Below are 23674 nucleotides of genomic sequence, written 5' to 3'. Positions count from 1 at the left end.
AGACCGTAATAGAACCTGTCTGGACCTACGGAATCCAACTATGGGGAACAGCAAGTAACTCCAACATTGAAATACTCCAACGCTTTCAATCGAAAACGCTAAGATCCCTAATTGACGCACCTTGGTATGTAACCAATGAAACAATACACCGCGACCTCAAGATACCCACCGTCAAAGAGGAAATAGCAAAATATAGCAACAGATACAGCAAAAGAATCAACAAACACCGAAACCCCCTAATCACTGGACTACTCGATACGACGGACCAGATTCGCAGGCTGAAGAGGCACTACCCGCTAGACCTAAACGTTAGATTCATTTAATTATCCAAATCAAGCATATGCACTTACTTATAATACTTATAGATTATAAATTATATCTATCTATAATAAGTATTAACTTATTGTAAATAAACAGCCATGTCACTGCGCCACGCCAGAAAAATTACTGAAAATTCTCAACGCGAGAATTGATTGTAATTTCAACAAATAAATAAAAAAAAAAAAAAAAGGTCCTTCGGACCAAGCGAGTATTTCCTGTCTTAAATTTCCCTTTACGTTTATTGTCTACCACGTGTTAGCTTAGAAAGTTGGTTTTCTCCACATCTGGTATGTTCCGTTAGTAATTTTCTCGCGAGGGCGGCTAAAACCATTCCTGGTCCACCAACCGTCCTATTATCCAATCGGAGACGGTGTCTACTGCCCTCACTTCCTTAACCAAAATTGTCATCAACAAATCCGATAGTCCCGTGTCCTTAGACACACCCACCCCTAGCTTTCCTCAGACACAGTATCGTCAGTAAAACTTCACTTATTCTGTATCCTTAGAATAGTCAACATATCTATATCGGTCTCTACCCTTATAAGTCGCGTACTTAATGTATTGTTGTAACTAAATCTTACATAACGTGGTTGGAATGAATTGTGATTTATGTTAATTCAGTGCGTGTTACATTGTGATTGGTGAATTCACAATAAAGGTTGATTAAAACTAAGTTAATTGTTGTGTTATGACTCAACTATATTTTATTTCCACCAACCAACCCTAAAAATTACGTGACAAGGTTACGTAAAATAGGGCTCTCTCGCTAATGAAATTCCTCGTTACGACATGTTTTATCTTTCACGAAGAATGTAGTGTCTTTACTAGTTTCCTGATTCATCGTTCGTTTTAGCTTGCTGTTTATTCTATTAATTTCAATTTTAAGGCTTCCATTGCTTATATTTTAATTTCCGAAAACATACGGTTACAAATTTTTGATTTGCAACTTCCACGATTCGTAATTAGAATCTTGAAATCTATGAAAGCTTTTCGATTTCTTGATATCCTAATAGAGCCATCTTACCGTTCCATTAACTTCCTTTATTCTTTCCAAAAATTCACACGTACGGTCTATAGTTGAATTCTGGATCCATAACCTGTTAAAATTATAGTTTTGCCATGGTATATTAATGGGAAAACTCATAATTGCCCTTAACTTGCTAATTTACGCTCGAAATTCTACTGCTTCTAAATTTTACATGCTCTATCTTCACTTACTTGCTATTTCATATATGGCACTGAAGATTTGGAACACATACCGCTAATAATGCACACCCCCACTCACACACGTTTACATATCGCATAACATCGATGAAAGATTCCCCGTTTTTCAATTCGTTATAGATCGTTGAATTCGTGTTTTTGGCGAATACAACAGAGCACTAGAAAAATATGCGGTATCATTTAAAAAACTCATGGTCACATTGATATTTCAGAAAATTTAGTTCATAAAAAGATCAGAATATATACTTTTGATCAGTTTGTTCGAATGCAATAAATTGTATTTCAAATATTTTCTGAATAAATCAACAGAAAGTGAATTATTTCAAAGTGGTAAATTTTATTAATTGAGCCTGTATATTAATTTGCAGGAAACGACTTGGAAGTTATATTACAATATTCGTTTAAAGCATTCCAAGCTATTTGAATGATAATAGAGATGAAATATTTCTTATACAAGAATTTTTGTACTCTTTTCCTCCTTTTAAATAGCGTTTTGTACGCATTAGCATTTGAAAAATCTTTTAAATGAAACATTTTTATGTTAATAGGAACATTGTTATAGTATCGATATTTAATGAAAGCAGAAGTCAAATGTTAATGATTACACATATAATGGCGTAGTTAGCAAATGAACTGTGTAGCGGCACGCGAGCAGGACAAATTCAAATCCTGTTGTTGTTTTGTTCGGAGTATCATGATCGTTAGGTCACAGGTATTGCAAGGAGTAATGAACTCCGAGCAAAACAATGTCGCCGCTACTTTCAACCGTCAAACGCAGTCGAGTTCAAACTTTCCGACTGTCCCCCGACCAGTATAAATAAACAAACGAAATGACGAGCGAGGAAGTTCAGCGATCGCAGCATAAGCATACAGACGCATTAGACGTATATACGGAGTTTCTTGAGATAGCGCGTATTTATTTCGCAAGACTTATTACCTGGACTTGTGCTTTGTGTCGCATTAATATCTTTAATAAATTGCTCACACTCAATTAGACTGTATTTCGTGATACATGATAAGATCAATCCTCTACAACTGCATTGTGACAAAATTACACATTTGCTCAGTTCGCGAAATAAACTATCATCGTTGAATCATTTTTCCTTTAATACGGATTATCCTGAGATATTTTTTTTTTTTTTTAACATAACACATATATAGAAATTCAAGATATAAAATTGTACAATATTCTTTATTTATTAATTTTCCGATTTATTTTTTCATATTCATTTGCAGATATTTGGGTTGAAGGAGGGGAAGCCCTGTGATTTTGGTACAATGAATACAAAGCTTAATGAAAACGAGATAAATGAAAAGTTACGTAATGTGAATTCCATCGAGGGATTCTATTCCGGAACTGGAATTCTTATGACAGGGGCGACAGGATTCGTGGGCAAAGGCCTCCTCGAAAAACTGATACGCACGTGTTCACGCATCGCTGCTATTTTTATATTGATCCGGCCGAAACGTAACCAAACGATAGAACAACGATTTAAGAAGTTAATAGATGATCCGGTTCGTAAGTAATATTCTACTCGCTTTTTGGAATTTCATTATATAAGTCTCAAATTAATGAACAATTGCCAAGAAACAAATAAATTACCTTCGTAAGTTCATATGAGCCGATTAATGCAAATATGATGTAATTCAATTCTTGCCTATTTGGTTCAACACCGCGACTTGGAACAGTAACTTCTATTCTGTTTTGAGCGCGAATGGTGTCAGGATATACACGTTAATTTTTCAGTGGATAACAGAGAAGCTAAGAATGGCCCACTCGATTCCCTACAAAATTTTTATTTTATCATTCATTAACTGATAATCAACTTCTTGACTGCGAACATTTTTGCACTAAATGGCTCATTTTCTGCAAGAAGATGACATAAATAAATAGTGAACTTTTAGGTGAATATCGAACACATCAACAAACGCGGTTGACATCACCACTTTTGCGTACTTTCCCATTTATGAAATCGATCAGTGCAGCTTTTCAACTCATTCATTTATCTATTTTTATTTGTTATTTCATTTCTGATTCCTTACGGATGAAGACGTTTACAATGCAGCAGTTTAAGATTTCGAACGTTATCTGTTATCTAATTTTGTATCATTAATATTACGTTTTTATTTACGCTTTTCCCTTCTTATAATTTAGAATTACTATCATAAAACACGTAATACTGTCGCAATACTAAAAGACTGGAAGCCGTATATATATTAAAGATGTTGAAACATTATTTATACAGAAGAGTTCATATGTACTTTTCTGTCCGAGATAGGTAAGTATGAGAATAACAAAATCGTACAATAATTAGGCTATTTGCAGGTTGCCCAAGAAAGAGAAATTGATTACTACTATATTTACTATGTATATATTTTCTATATTTTTTCTCGAGGAAATAGGAGAATATTCCCTTGTTGAGAAACGTTAAGTTGGTATGATCGCTAGTTCCTACAAGCTAAGTTGGTACGACTTCTAACGATGCTCTTTTGGCTTAGGAGTCGATCACGTGTTAATTATCTAAGTGTATCCGGTGTGTTCAGACGTTTTGTACGAAGAGGTGAAATATAGAAAGCAAAAGTTGAATCTGTGTGAATCAATTATATCTCAACCTCAAACCTATATTTAATAACAGGTTATGGGCCCCGGGGCAGTAAACTGCGACAGTAAAGACATTTATTTGTTGTGGTTATGTGTTTTTCTGAAATTGTCCGAGAAGAGACCACGCCATGGTCGATCAGGAGGAAATGGGTAATGTGGACAAGGATATGAATCCGACCCTGAGTAAGGGCAATTATGAATACTGGAAGGCGATGTGGAAGCTTCGTTGGTTTTCCTGGTCTGCTGGGATGCAGTAGAGTCAGGATTAACGACAGCAGAAAGGTTGAGACCAGACTGTATAAAAATGGATAACAAAGCACTGCGTACATTCTCCGGCATGTTCGCCCCGAGTATCTCGGGGATATCAGAGTCCTGAAAACAGTGAGGAAGTTCTGGAAAGCACTGGAAGATGTCCGTGGGAGATCTACGTCGATGGACATTGTTTTATGCATGCGGGAACTGGACACGATCGAGAAGACCCCTAACATACATATCTCCGCGTATTCGCGTTCGTCCCGGGATTACCGGTGGACTCATCAGTAAAGTAAGGCTATACCCGGTAGTCCCTGCCTTAGACGTAGAGGGAGTCTCGCTAAGTGCGGTATTTGTATCGTGACACCGTATATTCGACCGCTAGCGAGAGACAGACTCGTTGTCGTCGTAGTAGCCCTCTGGTGTTGGCGGTTGGTACCCGCGGATCGTCCGGGAGTTGTTACGACCGCGTTGATGCCTCGACCTGTCGGCGTCCTGTTGGTACCGGTCCGCCACATTTTCAATACACGATAGCGTCTTAGATTTAAAATTAGATTAAATTTCGTCGCGATAATGTTTTTGTTGTAGTAAAACCTAAGTATCAATTTTTTAATAATGAATCGTTGCATACAGAATAATATTTCTGATGAAATGTATGATATCTCTGATATCTATCTTACATGCATGTTCATTTACAAAAACGATGAAAACAGAAGAACTAATTGATTGTAGGCAAAATGGAAAGAGATGAAAATGTAATGACTAATTTGTGTAACGATGTAATTAAATAAAGTAATTGACCACACTTTTATCTATCTTATTGATGGGATTAATTAATCGAGTGTAAAATAAGCAGAATATATGTATTTGGCAAATCGAAATAATTATAATTATGTACAATAGCCGAACTAGCTGCACGTTATTCACATACTCTCTGACAGTCCACCCTCGTTTCGGGTTGCACATGACTTATATGAGGTTGATCAGTTTAACTTCAGCTTACTTTCTTTACTAACGAAAATTTTTGGTCCTATGGAGTTTGATCTTTGTTAAAATTAGGAGGATTATATTAAGATGAACATTTATATTGAGAACAAACGATACGTCTCATTTGACATTCAGCGAAAGAATGGCGAAGGAACGGAAAAAAAGATTGTGAAAAATGAAACGAGGATACGAAATCTTTCAGCGAAAGTTTAAGAAATAACCAATTAACAAAAAAATATATGTCGAAGATGAAAGGACATTGGAGCCTTCCCTCTGGAACTTCGGCAAAATCCCTTAACAGCGTAATTTAGATTCTACCTTAGGTGTAATTAAACAATTGTCGCCATTGAAACCGATTGTATTTTTTCGAGATTTATCATAGTGGGCTTGGGCTGGAGGCAACAACCAGTCGTTGAACGTAGCCGCTGTCAAGGGATGAACGTTTTGTCTAACAAAGGTGTGGAGTAATAGTATAGCTCTTCTTAAAAAGAAACAGTTGTAGCGGCACTTGGCAGTAAACATTTCAACAGTTTCTGTCCCGTGGCTCGCCACACGCAGACCCTATTCTTCGGGTATGATGGTTACCAGATGCCGACGCATCTCCACAGTACATGTTCAGCTAGCCCGAGGGCCGTTATTAATATTAAGATTTAATCATCTGAAGTCTTTCAAACAGACAAACAGTCTTTGTCCCAACTACGGGAAGATAGGGAAGATCTATTTTTTCTACGAACGACGCTTCCCGCTAGCAACATTCCCTCAAGGACGGCTTGCTAGTCTCATCCTTCTCTAACCACCAACATGGAAATTGATCAATTAGCAGTAACGTCAATTTCCCTCACTTTCCGTAGACGCGCCCCATCATAGTTTTCCTCTGCAGCATCATCGCGACAAAAAGTTATTCTCTCGTGAGGTCAAATTAGCGAGTTACATAGCGTCTTTAGCGATTTCTTCTCTAAAACAAACATTGTAAACAATAACTTTCTCTTTCTTGGGCATCTCAGAATTAGTCTAATTATTGTACGATTTTGTTATTCTCATACTTACCTATCTCGGACAGACAAATACATATGAGCTCTTTCGTATAACCGTACAATTAAATAGGTTCTTGCCGCATAAAGCTAAGTAGATACTGGTTTACGCTAATAAGGAATCAAATAGGGCAGGTCCCTAACTATATAGATTCTTCTATATGCTAGCGTGTCTCATCTTCCAGTATTGTCAGCGTGGTTCAACATTAGTCCGGGAATAATCAGGAACATAAACGCGAGTACTCTCATTTCCTCTCTGATATAAATTATTGTCATATGGAGATATGATAGTTTGAATATAATAATGCATGCTTATACTGACTTACGAAAATATGTAGGCACTGCAAAATTGTATGCATATACTACGCGGGCAAGATACATTTCTTGAAACTTCGTTAGCTCTATAATGAGATGCGAGTATCGCAATTATACTGAACAAGTTTTAAACCAGTCTAGAAACGTATAAAAAGAATTACAAGGCATTTTTGCAGACATATACTTTTAACACACTGTTGACCAGCTACGTTAAACAGAAACTAAAAACTTAACTTTCTGCGTAAAAAAAAAAAGAATTTATTCCTGATCGGTCAGAAATGTATTAAGAGAAAATTAGTATGCTTAATAATATTCTATATTGGGAACCGAGCTTATATATTATATTCTTCAGGTTTTCGATGGTGTCAGAGCACAAAACCCAACAATTTTCGATAAAATTCATCTCGTGGAGGGCGACCTGACTCTGCCAGATTTAGATCTTTTGCAAAAAGACAGAGATATGTTGATAGAGAATGTAAACATAGTATTCCACGTTGCGGCCACTATAAATTTCCATCTACCATTGGATATGGTCGTCAATGCAAATGTGAAAGGTACCGCTAATATTATCAAACTGTGCAAGGAACTCAAGCATGTAATTAGCGTTGTCTATGTGAGCACAGCTTACAGTAATCCGAATCTATCAGACATCGAGGAAAAGGTCTACACGTAAGAATCAGTTATAATTCGTCATTCCTTAAACAACTTTTTCAATATCGTGCATAACCTACTTCTAAATATAAATAAACGATGAAAGTAATGTATAACTTAGTATAATTTGTTTACTTGTCTATCTAATTAACACTTGCCATTCTCCATTGAAATGATAAATACTTGTCAAAACAGGTATAAATTTAAGAAAACTTACACAAGAAATAATCAATGATACAAGATCTGTCAATGATAAAAATTACGTATTGAAAATTATTTTACCTTTTACTAATTTCTTCTTTTTATTGAATTCAATGATGAACTTGTTTTGATACACGTACATGATAACAACTAGACACGGATATCATTATAAATTCATATTTTAAGATGAATAAACATGATTTGAGGAACAGAATCTAGGCAGAACTTTGTTCGTTTACTAAAAATTACAGCAAGTACTTCATCTTCGATTCTTTCTATATTATTGTGTATTATTTCATTATATTCTGTTATATTATTAGACATTCTATACGTTTTTGCATTTTAAATCTTTAAATGCGTCAAATTTGCAATTTATTAATGACTTTAGCATGACAAACATGTTATCTTATGCTTGATAATTTTGCAGCACGAATCTAGATCCTTCTCTCGTGATAGATATATGTGACCGACAAGACAAAGAATTGATTAATCTGCTCGAAGAAAGAATTTTAAAGACGTATCCAAATACATACACGTTCACCAAGAATCTTGCAGAGCAGACAATATCCAACAATAGCAAAGGATTGGCTGTTGCGATCGTACGACCAAGTATAATTTGTTGCTCGCTAAAAGAACCGTGCCCTGGTTGGTTGGTATCTTTTGCTGGACAATCAGGTATTTTTATAAATATTTACAATGATAATTCCTCGTCATTTCATATCTCACTCATATCGCAAATAAGAGCGTTTCATTACATCCAAGTAATTCCGAATAATACAAGTCACTCGTATCACAAGACCTTAGCTCTCCATAATTTTCATAACAATGAAAGAAATCAGCAATAGAATAAAACTGTGACAATTTTTAACTCGCACATTCTGAAGGTTACGTATATGGAAATATACTGAAGTGATATGTCGTGATAGGGTCGGAAGGAAAACTCAGATTTATTCAACGATAAATGTTTATTCACTGTAATGTCGATGAGTACACTTGACGCAGGACTCGCGATTATATTCGGTTCGCGAATGCACGGTTACAAGTTAGAGCTCGGATAGCTATGATTCGAGATGCGCTACTGTAACAGACTGACTTTCCGTCACGATGCTGCTGCGAAGGAAAACTGTGTTGGGATGTGTCTGAAGATGCGAGGGCATCGGATTCGTTGAGAAAAACTTTGGTTCGGAAAGTGAGGGAAATGTACGTTAACGTTTACTTATTGACTAATTCGTGTTGGTCGTTGGAAAAGGATGCTAGCTGCCCTTGAGAGGGTGTTGCTAGCGGGAAGCGTCGTACGTGCGAGATAGCAGATTTCTTGTGTGTTCCCGTGGTAGGTGGTCGACTTCGAGGCTGATAAATAAAGACTGTTTGTCTCTTTGGAGGACCTTAGCTAAAATAAATTCTAAGATTTATAGCGGCCCTTAGGCTAGCTGGAAATATTCGGTACGAATGTATCGACATCTGGCAATCATCTTGTCCGCAGATATAGGGTCTTTGTGTCGTGCGTCACGCGACATAAACTGTTGGGAAGTTTACTGTCAAGTGCCGCCACAATACTTTTTGCTTATTGCGCTATAAAAATTAGTTCATGATACCGTTATTTCTTTTTTTATTAACTTAATTACGGGGATATGAACCTTCAACATACAATCCAATTACAAGCAGTTAGTTTCAGCCTAAAATGTGTAGTGTAGTATAGTATTATGGAATTAAATGGAATTAATTTAAGCATAAGACGTGCGATGCGCCCCTCGAGACAGTAGGATATGCTTTGTTACGATGTACATGATGTAGTTAACGTGAAACAACATAAAATTTTAAAGCACACGGTAATATCATTAAACATTTTATCTGGCAACAATGAGCGAAATATAATATATTTCTGTTTAAGAGGCAATAATTTTAAATAATTATATAATATATGCGATGGATATGTATTAGCATTGGACTACTTATTCAACGTGTGGCCAAACGCAGAAGTTTCTTTTTTTTTTTTTATTTATTTATTTTACAATTTTACAATTTGTCCAGTAGGACATTTGGTAAAATATTATAGCGGTGTGCTAATATAACATGTGGGTGGCTACCCCCAGCGGGGTACCATCATCGTGTTTGTTAGGTTATCTCCTTTGTGAGATCTGTTGGGTGTTTCCTTTTTAATCTTCTTTTTATGCTTGATGTGTGGACCGTTTCCGCTGCCAGCCGGTTTGGGTGCGTTGCTATTCTTTCTCCGTGCCTTCTTGCACTTTTGTTAATCTCCTCCTTGACCGTTGGTATTCCCAGGTCTTTTCGAATGTCCTCGTTCCTGATGTACCATGGCGCGTTTACTATTGTTCTGAGTATTTTCGATTGCGTTGCCTCTATTTTGGTTATATGGCTCATTGCTGCTGTTCCCCATAGTGCTATTCCGTACGTCCAGATTGGTTTTATGACCATTTTATATATTTTTAGTTTGTTCTCTATGCTTAGTTTGGATTTTCGACTTGCTAGCCAGTACATTTGTCTCCTTGCCATCTGTATTTTGTCTATTGTTGCTTTAATATGTTGTTTCCATGTGAGTCGTGTAACTAAGTGGAGTCTTAGCTATTTGACCTGCCTTGTTTGTATTATGCGTGTGCCGTTTAGTACAATGTTTGGTGGTTTCTGTTTTCGCAGTGTGAATGTAATGTGTTTGCATTTATCGGGGTTTGCTTTAATTTGTTCTGCTTGAAGCCACTTTTCTATTTTTGTGATATGTTCTTGTAGTAATGTAACTGCTGTTGCAGAGTTAGTGTGCCTGACTAGTACAGCTGTGTCATCCGCGAATGTCAGTATTTTGCTGTTGTTAGTTGTTGGTATGTTGGCCGTGTATAATGTGTATAAAGTTGGTCCTAGGACGCTTCCTTGCGGAACTCCTGCCTTGATTTCTTTAGCTTCCGAGTGTGTGTTTTTGATTTTTACTATGAAGCTCCTGCTGCTTAGGTATGATTTGATTAGTTGGTATATCTGCCCCGGGAACTGTTTCCTGATTGATTGTAGTAGGCTTTCGTGGTTTATTTTGTCAAATGCTTTCTCTATGTCCATAAAGAGGGCTGTACAGTATTGCTTTGTTTCCAGCGCCTGTAGGATTTCATTGACGAGTCTGTGCGTTTGTTCTATTGTGGAGTGTTTGTTTCTGAATCCGAATTGGTGATCCGGTATTAAATGGTTCTTCTCTATTATTGGTTTTATCCGGTCGTAGATTACTTTCTCTAGTATCTTAGAGAACACCGGAAGTAGTGAGATTGGTCGGTAGGAATTGGTTTCGTGTGGGTCCTTGCCTGGTTTGGGTATCATTATGATTTGTGCCAGTTTCCAAGTTTTTGGAAAGTATTGTATTCTTAGTATTGCGTTAACTATTATTGTGATTTGTCTTATCGCTTTTGGCAGAAGGTTTTTCAAGATTTTGCCGTTAATTAGGTCGATTCCTGGTGCTTTATTATTTTTTGTTTTCTCAATTATGTTTCTGATTTCTTGTGCTGTTGCTTTGGGTATGGTGTAGTGATTGTCAGTTGGTGTACTAGTAGTTAGCGCATCCTCGTCCGTATGACTATTGTGGTCACTTACAGCTACTCTTCCCATATCCGTGTCGCTACATTTCGAGACAGTTAAGAATCATTAATAACTTTTGAACCAATTTGACGTTGCAGGTATCTTCATGAATATTGGCAATGGTATTGCAAAAGTACTATTGGGTAAGGCAGATGTAATATCAGATGTAGTGCCTATTGATTATGTAGTCGACGTGATAATGTGTGCCGCGTGGCACGTCACGCTACATATTGATAATAGGGTCAAAGTTTACAACTGTACGAGCAGCGCACGTCCCATCAAGTACGGAATCGATATTTATTACAGAATTTTTTTAACTAACGTAACTCAATTGTTAGAGTATCCTAAAAGCTTCAGATTCATTTAAGCAATGCGATCAATGGAAACGCCAATGGATAAATTGTATTCCAGTGTGATTAATGTACAAAAGATAATGATAAACTTAGAAAAAGATATTGAGAACACAATTGGATAAGAGCCAGCCAGATATTTTTCTGTGAATATCTATATGTCGGGTTTACATTAGAATTAGGGTTAGGGGCGTGAAACGAATCTTCGTTTGGGTTACACGTTGTCGTTATGCAATAGAGAAGACATTGACTAGTGCAAATACGATTATTATAGAATCGGACAAGTAACCGTGGTAGTTAGGTACTCGAGAAACTAATGACAATGATCCTAGGTTCAATAACGAATCCGCGGTCGACGGGATGATAGATGAACGTACTCACAAAATCAAAGTCGGAAGCGTAATGTTCCCTGGTCGTAAGGGGTTACTCTTTTTCATCGATGAGATCGCGAGCGGGAATGCCTTTCCCGTCCCGATGATGCCACAGAGGAAAACTATAATGGGGTGTGTCTAAGGACACGAGATCATCGGATTCGTCGAGAAAAGCCTTCGTTCAGAGAGTAAGGGAAATTGGCGTTGCTGCTAATTGGTCAATCTCCATATCGGTGGTTAGAAAAAGATGCTAGCCGCCCTCGAGGGAAAGTTGCTAGTGGGAGACGCCGCTCGTTGAAAAATAGGTCGCCCCTATTTTCCCGTAGTTGGGACAAAGACTGTTTGTCCGTTTGAAGGACTTTAGTTGACTAAATCTTAGGATTTATAACGGGCCCTCGGGCTAGCTGAACATGTACTGCGGAGGCGCATCGACATCTGGCAATCATCTTACTCGAAGAATGGGGTCTGCGTGTGGCGAGCTACGGGGCAGAGACCGTTGGAATGTTTACTGTCGAGTGTTACAACTATTTCCTTTTTAAGGAGAGCTATAGAATTATTCCATGCCTTTGTTAGACAAAGCGTTCATCCCGTGACCGCGGCTACGTTCGGCAACTGACTGTCGCCTCGAGCCCAAGCTCATTATCACAACTCTCGAACAATTACAATCGGATTGAATAACTACAATTGTTCAATTACAGCTATAGTAGACTCTAGGTTACAATGTTGCGGGATTATCCAAAATTCCAAAGGCTCCGGTGTTCTTTCATCTCCGACATATACATAGGATTCATTTGTTCTAATGAAGGTAGATGTGTCATAGAAACGTCTTTACGCTTTTAATACTTCTTCGGAAATAAGAAAGGTGTCTCAATTCGATGTGTAGTAACTTTTTCTTTTGCGTTTACCGGTTTCTTCGCAACGGCTTGACGAACCGGAATTTGCATCTCGTAGGACATGTTCTAAAATATCCCGTTATAACATTTTTCTATATTATTCTTTCTTTTTTCTTTTTGCGATAACCCAGTCTATATGTATATTCATCGATTGAGTTGAGCTATCTGAAAGAAATCTTTTTTGCAGGTATTTCCTCGAATGGTTTGATCTCGGATTTATTTGATTTTGCAAATGAAGTTCTCGTTATCTTTGCATTTCGGCAAGTGCTCTTTCGTCATGTAGTTTATTGCTCAATGTCTCCATTGTACTTCGTGGCTTGAAATGTTGCTACTGCGGGAGATATCGGATGTAGCCATCGGTATCTTTGAATCTGATTCTAATAGATTCGTTGTTGAATTTTATGAGTATCGAATCCGGCAATTCCCTCTCTTCCAGCTGATCTGTTTAAGGTGCTGGCCGTGAAAATGTCTTTACAATTCCCATTGCATCTATTAAACTATCAAAAATTGCTACGTTTCGTCACAATAGTCACAGACTCAGAAACAGTAATAGGATAGACAAAACATCCTGAATGCCACAGCCATCGAAACAATAACCAGATAGTAACAGGATAGCCGCGTATGATATACACCGGACGATAACCACCCCCCCCCCCCCAGAAGTAACAAACCTTAGTATTAGAACCTTTCTAAATCAGCACTTAACACCTTTTTTGTTATAACACTCTGAATCGTTACTCTGTTGGATTCGTACAATAAATTTTACTATTACGTCTAAAATCCAAATTTTTACCTTACTTGTGAAACGTTTGAACTACGACACGAGGAGATCACCGGTGATCTGTCAATTTCGTGAATTCTTGTGTCTCCTACGTGACACAATATAACTCATGATCCCTCATCTAACGTTATTGAATAGACTCCTTCATAATTACTCTTTCATACAGTGCATTCAAAATAACAGCCTGAGCGAGCGTTGCTTCAATAATTTGCTCTGCATCAGCAAATTGTTAAACGCTTGCGTCCCCCAATGTAGGCTTCAGCTGATGTTTGCTTTTATTGGTGGGAGTCCGCAGGAGTCTACTTTCATTGCGAAATGACATGTGACACACTTAATCACTCTATCATATTTATTAAATTATAGAAATATCCTTCTCTGTCACTGTTCAAAACATAATATCGGTGCCGCAGTACAGTTAGTTTTCTCATTCGTTAATAAGAATTAAGAACTGAAATGAATAGTAAATAGATAGAAACAAATTATCGTCTTCTTAACGACAATAAAGATCATTTTACGTTGATTGTGTAGTATTGATCGCTGTATTAAAAAATGTGAAATGACAAAGTTTTCCAAGAAAATACTACCAGCTCCGAAATCAGTTCGCTGTGGAGTGCCGAAGCGTGCAGACGTGTCTCTAGTGCCCAGCGTAGTCCGAAAACAACACGTGTCGCCCAACCGTCGAAAGAGAACACAGCTAAGTGTCCCTTACCCTTTAGGGAGAAGAAAATCCCACGCACCTAACCCCAACTCGAATACTAGCCTCACAGCCTCACGACTAGTTGTTCATTCCGAATTAACTAGCCCGATGATGGCCCAGCAACCGCGACCAGGCTCTCCGGAGCAGACTCGCAGCTACCCCGCGCTACCCCCCCCCCCCCCCGTGGCAAAGTGTAGCAGAACTCTCCGCACTAACGACGCTAACACTACAAAGAAAAGAAAAATAGAAACAGCAACGCAAATAAACACACACAACAGGTTCGCCGTATTGGAATCCTCAAACGACGCCATGGAAATCGTAGAACCGCCACCAAACCAACACTCACAGAGAATCCCCCCTCCCCCACCAATATTTGTGGACGACGTCATTGACATACAGACAATGACCAAGTCCCTAGAGAGAGGTATCAGCAAGGAGAAATATAACCTTAAGATAAGCAACAATAAAGTTAAAATACTACCGACGAACCCAGAAGCTTACAGAAAACTCACCAAGACACTCAGGACCCTGAACGCCAACTTCCACACCTACCAACTCAAACAGGAAAGGCCTTTCCGGGTGGTCCTACGAAAGATACACCACTCAGCAGACATAGACGAACTCAAATACGAACTCTCAAAACTCGGCCACGAAGTCATCAACGTAAGTAATATAAGGCATAGAGTCTCGAAAGACCCGTTATCCTTATTCTTCCTAGACATTACACAAAAACCGAACAATAAGGAAATCTACAACATCAGTCGCCTAATGAACGCGATAGTAAAGATCGAACCACCGCTCGTGAAAAAAGAAATAGTGCAGTGCAAAAGGTGCCAAAGGTACGGTCATACGCAGAAATACTGCAACCATACTTTCCGCTGCGTTAAATGCGCAGGCACTCACTCCACTGACCAGTGCGCCAAATCACCGGAAACCCCAGCGAAATGCATCCACTGCCAAGGGGACCACCCTGCCAACTACAAAGGCTGCCCAGCATATAAAACATTATACACGAACAGGTACCCTAAGCTCAGAGCAAAAGAGGTATCCAACCAAACACCCAGCCCGCCGAAATTCACGACTACCCCAACCCCCTCAACCAACCAAACACCCAGTCCTACCAAATTCATTTCCACCTCAACCTCCTATGCCCAAGCAGTACAAGGCATCCAAAATAACCCGAACAGCCAAAGGAACCTTCCCCAAAACAGTGTCCCCAACCCACCTAACACAGACAACTCCCCAAGGCTTGAAAAGTTAATAGAGAAACAATCGGAGCAAATAAATCACTTGCTATCGCTACTAACACTCATCGTGGAAAAATTAGCACGCCCCGACTCAAAATAAAACCAAGGCGCATAGCACTCTGGAACGCCAACGGTCTAGCGCAACACAAACTTGAACTAGAACTCTTCTTAAAACACCAGCAAATCGACGTAATGCTCGTATCGGAAACCCACTTCACCGACAAGAGCTACCTGAAAATAAATGGTTACAAATTCTACCATACTCAACACCCCAGCGGAAAGGCCCACGGTGGCACGGGAATAATAATCAAAGCAAGTATTAAGCACTACGAACTTCCATCATTCCAGAAAGACTACCTCCAAGCAACAAACGTAGCAATAGAAGACTGTCATGGCTCAATCACCACCTCAGCAGTATACTGCCCTCCCAGACACTCCATCGCCAAAGAAGACTTTGATAACTTCCTGGACACCCTGGGCAATAGATTCATAGTTGGAGGAGACTATAACGCCAAGCACATCCAATGGGGCAGCAGACTGGTTACAGCAAGAGGCAAAAACCTCTTAAACAGCATAATAAACAACAACCTCAACTATCTCACCACATACGAACCCACATACTGGCCCACTGACACCAACAAAATACCCGACCTTCTCGACTTCTTCATAACTAAAAATATCCCATCAAGACACGTCCAGATCAACTCCTCGGCTGATCTCTCCTCTGATCATTCTCCCGTGATAGCAACAGTCAGTTCAACAATCATCGAGAATACACCTAATGGCTCCATTCATAACCAACACACCAACTGGCAGCTCTTCAGAGAAGTCTTTACACACTCAACCTCAGCCTTCACCCCACTAAAAACAAAGGAAGATATCGAAGCAGCCACGGAATACTTAAACACGAGCATAATAAACGCAATCCGCCTCTCCACACCGACAAAGCCATCTAACAGCAAACAAGAATATCCCCAATACATACTAAAAAAATAGCAGAAAAACGAAGACTAAGAAGAGTATGGTAGACCCATAGAACACCGGAGGACAAACGCAAACTTAACAACGCAACTAGAAAGCTATCCAGAACCTTAAGAAACTATAAAAACGACTGTTTCCATAAATACCTCGCCAGCTTATCCCCCACAGCCGACGCCAACTACTCACTATGGAAGGCCTCCAGGAAACTCACACGCCCCCCACAAATAATCCCACCTATCCGCCGTCCGCAAGGTGGATGGGCGCGAAGCCCTATAGAAAAAGCCGACCTGTTTGCAAAACACTTGTCAAAAGTATTCAAACCCCATTCCCCCCAAGCCGCCGCGGACGTTACTAAATACCTACACACCCCCTTCCAAATGTCCCCTCCTATCGAACCCTTCTCCTCTGCTGAGACTATAGAAACAATCAGTCGCCTAAACCCCAAGAAAGCAGCAGGACACGACCTAATAGGCAATAGAGCAATCAAGGAACTTCCCACAAAAGGGATAGCACTCATCACATCGATTTTTAATGCTATCCTTCGCCTGGAACACTATCCTAAGGCTTGGAAAATCTCATTGATTACCCTCATCCCTAAACCCGGTAAACCGATACACGAAACCTGCTCCTATCGCCCAATCAGTCTTTTACCTACCCTGTCCAAACTATTCGAGAAGATGCTCACGAACCGACTCCTTCCAATCCTAGAGAACTTGAAAACACTCCCAGATCACCAATTCGGCTTCCGAAAACATCATTCTACAGTAGAGCAAATCCACCGCTTAACTCATACGATCAGCCAAACACTGGAAAAGAAAAAATATTGCTCAGCGGTTTTCCTAGACATCCAACAGGCATTCGATAAAGTATGGCATGAAGGGCTACTATACAAACTTAAAAAGATCCTACCCCACCCCTACTACTCCATCCTAAAATCTTACCTAACCAATAGACAATTCATGGTTAAATGCCTAGACGCCACTTCCGCAACATTCCCAATAGAAGCCGGCATACCCCAAGGTAGTGTCCTCGGACCCCTACTGTACTCCATCTACACTGCCGACCTACCTATATCAAACGATATAACAATAGCGACATTTGCAGACGACACAGCGCTATTAGCTACCCACGCAGACCCGGTAATAGCCTCATCCACTCTCCAGCGAAGTCTCGACTCCATGGAAAAGTGGTTTCACAAATGGGGCTTCAAAGTCAACGAAAAGAAATCCTCACATGTAACCTTCACGCTCCGAAAACAAACCTGCCCCCAGGTCACCATCAACAATGCAACAGTTCCTAGCAGGGACACAGTCCGATACCTGGGCATGACCCTGGACAGGAGACTAACGTGGAAGACACACATCTCAGATAAAAGGAAGCAACTAAAGGACAAACTAAAAAAACTCTATTGGCTCACGGGCCGACGCTCCAAACTAAATTTACAGAATAAAATTACCCTCTACAAGACCGTAATAAAACCTGTCTGGACCTACGGAATCCAACTATGGGGAACAGCAAGTAACTCCAACATCGAAATACTCCAACGCTTTCAATCGAAAACGCTAAGATCCCTAATTGACGCACCTTGGTATGTAACCAATGAAACAATACACCGCGACCTCAAGATACCCACCGTCAAAGAGGAAATAGCAAAATATAGCGACAGATACAGCAAAAGAATCAACAAACACCGAAACCCCCTAATCACTGGACTACTCGATACGACGGACCAGATTCGCAGGCTGAAGAGGCACTACCCGCTAGACCTAAACGTTAGATTCATTTAATTATCCAAATTAAGCATATGCACTTACTTATAATACTTATAAATTATAAATTATACCTATCTATAATAAGCATTAACTTATTATAAATAAACAGCCATGTCACTGCGCCACGCCATAAAAATTAATGAAAATTCTCAACGCGAGAATTGATTGTAATTTCAACAAATAAATAAAAAAAAAGCTCCGAAATGTATTAAAATGTATGAAATAATTTCAATTTCAATGTAACAATAGTTCAGATCACTCAATCATTTACTGAATAGCAACTTAAATCATATATTGTAACATTTTCCAAGGCGGTGCAAATTCTCAATTATGATAGCCGCAAGAAAACTGGCGTTAAGTTGTAGAATAAGATCAATTACTAACATCTTGTTAAACGGAAACAAGCTCACACCTTTTCAGTTAATAGAACTAATTTCTTTACCAAAAACATATCCGCAAACGCAGACAATTTTCACAGACCTAACTAAAATTTCCATTTAAATGACGAAAATTTTATTTTCATCAACACTTTATTTTCTAGATAACGAGCGAGACATTCTCTTTTAACTGAAAACTTCTTTAACGTAATGGAAATATAGCTCGATTCTGTGCCGAACAAAAAAAATCATTATTTAATCACCTTTGACCGTAATGTGTTTTGACATTTTTCACTAAATCATTAATAATTTATACAGTGATAGTAAAATACAAAACTTTCAATCGATTTGTGCTGCATTCTATTATTCACAATGAGATAGCTCAAAATATAACCTATTTGCACGTGTTTGAAGCTTCACCCTTTACGACAGAGTGTTGTAGCATCGAACTTTAGATATTACTAGTTTCTTTATCGAGACAAATTTCCTCGTCGCCACTGACTTTCCAAGCGTAATTAAATTATTACGAAAATCGACTTTCCGTTATAATTCCAATAGTTAGCTTATTGAAATTCAAAATATTTATGCTACCTTTGAAACTAGCAATAGTAACCAGAATGTTAATAACTTCATTTGGATTCATTACATTGAGATTACTGGTAATGAAAAGCCAGATTTACTCGAAAAAGAAGCGACAAACGAAATTTATACTTGCATCAGATATCAGAGTTTCATTTATAGTCTAGTCCATTAACATTTTTTGTTCAAGAACAGATTGAAAGTAGGAATGTTTTTGGATAATTTGATTCGGAACAATATTTAGAACAATATGAGCTGCTTTGAGACAAATTTCCTCCGTCGAGATATAAATAAAATATCGATCGTACGTAAGAAATTTTCAGTCGGAAGCTACAAATGAAGTTTTACAATAGTTTGCAGCAAGTTGCTAATAAAATTGTTTTTAAGCTAAGTTTTATTGCGTTACGATAAGCCCAATTGTTAGGTTGCAAATTAATAAAAACTGCTTGTCAATGCGCAACAGATTATCCACATCTGAATTATGGCATCTGGGAATACACTACGAGAATAAAAGACGCCGAGTATTACTAACAATTTTCCTTAGACTCTCCTTCAACAAAGCTCCTTCACTTAGTATTAGATCTTTCTTATGTGATCTTGATATTAAAGGCCTAAAAGTTATTTATAATTTTCTTGAACCATGTTCCGTACGAATCGTATTAAATTTAAATAAGTAATGAGAATTGTAAACCTTTTAATGTTCACTACCTGATTAGAAGTTGCAGTGATAGATTGATAATGAAAGATAGAAATACTACATTTGTTATATAACCCACGTCTAATAAACTAATAATACTAATAAACAAATACACACATAATGTAACGTTGATAACAAAAGAAATATTGCACTAAGAATGTTGTACACGCGTCCATTTGTGTTCTCAATAAGTCAATTCAGAAAGCTGTAAATGTGGTACAACTAAAATTACATCATTTTTCTTGCGATATTACAGAATATCTTCTGAAATACTCTAATAGTAATATGCGTTATCTTGAATGTAGTTCAATTACCTCTACAAGTGTAAACATTTCAATTTTCAAGATTGGGTGAGATCATTGATATCTTCGTGGAATGTACCAGAGAAAAACCGATGAACTATACGTTGCGGTATCCGAGTTGCACGGTAGTAGCAAACAAATGTGTTTACAATGCACTGAGTATATTTCTGAACGTTCTACCTGCGTTTGTCGTGGATGTCTTTATAAGACTTCAAGGTGGTAAACCAATGTAAGTATTCAGTCGTTTGTCAACCACCTCAAAATACTCAAAAAATGACATTTCAGGGCGATGAATAAGATCAAATATTACAATAAATTGGTCATAGCGGCAAACTACTTCAACTCGAAGGAATGGTCCTTCAAAAGAGATAATATTACGGACATGATCAACAAGGTGAATACCTTGGAAAATGGAAATATTGTTAAATTGGACTTGCAGGATATGGATTGGAAGAAATATGTAGCAGATTACTTGGCGGGAATTAAGAAATTTATTCTGAAGGAAGATTCTCAATCTATAAATACAGCGCCTCAACGGTTATCGATGTACGTATAGAAATATTTGATGTGATCGTGATTTGTGTATTCGATATGATATTTTCTTTTATTTTAGATTCTATTGGATATGTCGGATAACTAAAGGATTCAGTATAATCATTTTATTTTCGATAATATCGGTAATAATATTGCTATGCACCGACTACTTGAATGCTATGTTTTCCGCTTAAATCAAAAACAAACTATATGGAACATTATGGAAAAGAGTCTTGGAATAAGGACATGTCGCTACATATAAAGGATGTCCTGCAGAGCTATATATTATATGCCATATAGTATATATATGTTATGTTCTTCGAATAAAAACTGTGGATAAATGAAGTTACTTGTCGATATTGTGAATAATACATGTATAAGGCTATTGTATACTATTATAAATTGTTAACATATATTAAATATACTAGATAATTCAGAACACTTTATTGCGTGCTTGCTAGCTACGACCGCATGGTGGCAAAGAAGAACGGTTAACAGCTAACTAGAAGAATAGAAGAAAGTAAGGCGACCGCACTTCCGCCCAGAACATCGATCCCGTTGGTCACGTTTATACGTTTCTATTTTTATTCGAATACTTCTATTCTAATTCGTATACTCAGCGAGATATTAAATAGCGCAGTAGAGATCGCCAAATACGCATATACAGTGCTCTCTTAAACAACGTACAGGTAGAACACCGACTGACCGCGTAGAATGTAATCCGTGTAGTTACATAGATCCCACCCCATCTTCCCTTTCCACATAAGCTGAAGTACATAATCACATACACACATTTATGTTTTTCTAAATTTACTATTTTAAATTTACACTGTCGCGATCACTCGTTATATTCTTCTGTCATTCTGCAATCGTTGCTTTATGCATAGAGCAGCAACATTGACTTCAGACAGTTGACAAACTGTTTACAGAAGATAAGGATTTATTTTTCCGCATACATATAGTGAAACTGTACTTTGCAGAGACACACTGGTTGTTTGATTTCTCCCCAAGTTCCACAACAGTTCGTTATGTGTTCGAATTTGGTGTCACTGCTTCTTGTATACAAGAATAATTTCTGAGGTATTACGTAGTTCACACGAATGAATTCGCATTTGTTAATTGTTAAGATATTAACAATGTACTGGATCTCGCAACTACCATCAATATTACGAGCAACGTGGAGTCAGAATCGATCGATCATTCGAAACTATTTTCATCTTCACATTCTCTTGTCTCGGGCGCAAAAATCTTTAGAATACATTTCAAAAATAACAAATGCTTCCATTGTAACTAAGTAGGTTGTTTGCGCCGTGAATGTTCTCAATTTGTAGACGAAGTGGATCTTATCATCAAGATAATTTAAGCTCGAAACGATGCTAGTGTAACGTCAATTCACATCAGAGACCAGGCCACACACCGCGGACAGGATGGCACCCAGATGTCTGCACATTCTTGGTGCACACCCTCAATAGTCTTAAGTACCCACCAGGGGCCTTGGCATTTTCATAGTTAAGGTGCTTCGGATCAAGTGAGTATTTCCTGTCTTAGATTTCCCTTTACGTTTATTGTCTACCACGTGTTAGCTTAGAAAGTTGGTTTTCTTCACATCAGGTATGTTCCGTTGGCAACTTTCTCGCGAGGGCGGCTAAAACCCTTCCGGGTCCACCAACCGTCCTATTATCCAATCGGAGATGGTGTTTACTGCCCTCACTTCCTTAACCAAAATTGTCATCAACAAATCCGATAGTCCCGTGTCCTTAGACACACCCACCCCTAGCTTTCCTCAGACACAGTATCGTCAGTAAAACTTCACTTATTCTGTATCCTTAGAATAGTCAACATATCTGTACCGGGCTCTACCCTTATAACAGTCGCGTACTTAACGTGTCGTTGTAAGTAAGTCTTACATAACGTGGTTGGAGTGAATTGTGATTTATGTTAATTCAGTGTGTGTTACATTATGATTGCTGAATTCATAATAAAGTTTAATTAAAACAAAATTAATAGTTGTGTTACGACTCAGTTATTTTATTTCATCAACCAACCCTTAAATTTTCGTGACACTAGCGCCAAATGTAACAAAGATGCTTCCACACCAACATAAAACGATTCGATTGTGCGTCAGTGATTGACTTATTTGTATACGTGTCTGTTGAGATATGTATAATTTTCTGTGCTGGACTAGGTTAAATGCGTAGTAGAGATACTCGTATGTGAATATCAGTGTGTGGAAGTATGTGTGTCCGAAGCGTCTCGAAAACAAATGAATGTAAACTCTTCAGCCGGTTAAGAGTCGTCGAAGAGTCGGTTTACAGTCGGGTATAGAAGAAAGTGCTGAGACGCGTGCAAGTGTGTATCGATGAATATATAAGGAATCGTCCATGAAATAAATATTTCATTATTTTATTATTAATCCTCAGTATAAATTTAGTGTTCCTATAACATTATTTCAGCCTCAAAGATCCACAATTCTCAACAGTGTCATGTAATCCAATCCAATCAATTCATAATTGTCATCAATGTTTTCGAGAAAGGATTGCTAATTTCCTTATTGACACTGTAAATACCAACAGTGTCTAAAATCTCACAGGCATTGATATAGGAATCATACTTACTTATGATGAAGCTTTGTTGAGGTTATTCGATGTGTAAACAGAGAAAACTCGTGGATAAATTGTAAGGTAGAAAATATATTTAAATAGAAATGTAATTATAAGTAAGAATATCATTTGAGCTGGTCCAGATCCGCACGATAGCTGTGTTATCCAATAACTGAAAAACCCCGAAGCCAACGTCGCCTGTCTACTGTTTATGGTCTGACTTCGTCGCAGTCTTTTGTCTACGCGCTGTCGATGGCTTCAGTGCTAGAAACGATAAGGCGAATAGTCTTTTGATTGGTGATAAAGGAATTCTTCCTTCTTTCGTCGTCTTCCTTTAAT

The 23674-nt window shown here is 38.2% G+C and overlaps 1 protein-coding gene across 1 annotated transcript; it reads left to right on the top strand.

The window, feature by feature from the left end:
• Nucleotides 1–2694: 2694 nt before the first annotated feature.
• LOC126872665 (fatty acyl-CoA reductase 1-like) lies at nt 2695–9086 on the top strand. The gene is made up of 3 exons (XM_050632791.1): nt 2695–3060; nt 7085–7401; nt 8012–9086. The coding sequence occupies exons 1-3, from the start codon at nt 2824–2826 to the stop codon at nt 8427–8429; spliced, it is 972 nt and encodes a 323-aa protein (XP_050488748.1). The 5' UTR covers nt 2695–2823; the 3' UTR covers nt 8430–9086.
• The last annotated feature ends 14588 nt before the right edge of the window (nt 9087–23674 follow it).

The sequence above is a fragment of the Bombus huntii genome, chromosome 13 (assembly GCF_024542735.1).
Source record: "Bombus huntii isolate Logan2020A chromosome 13, iyBomHunt1.1, whole genome shotgun sequence".
NCBI lineage: Eukaryota > Metazoa > Arthropoda > Insecta > Hymenoptera > Apidae > Bombus > Bombus huntii.
This window is presented reverse-complemented; position numbering and strand designations above follow the sequence as displayed.

Coding starts and splice junctions, on each gene's coding strand:
- LOC126872665 (XM_050632791.1), top strand. CDS start 2,824: ATGAATACAAAGCTTAATGAAAACGAGATAAATGAAAAGTTACGTAAT. Junction 3,061..7,084: donor AGAAGTTAATAGATGATCCG/GTTCGTAAGTAA, acceptor TATATTCTTCAG/GTTTTCGATGGTGTCAGAGC. Junction 7,402..8,011: donor ATCGAGGAAAAGGTCTACAC/GTAAGAATCAGT, acceptor ATAATTTTGCAG/CACGAATCTAGATCCTTCTC.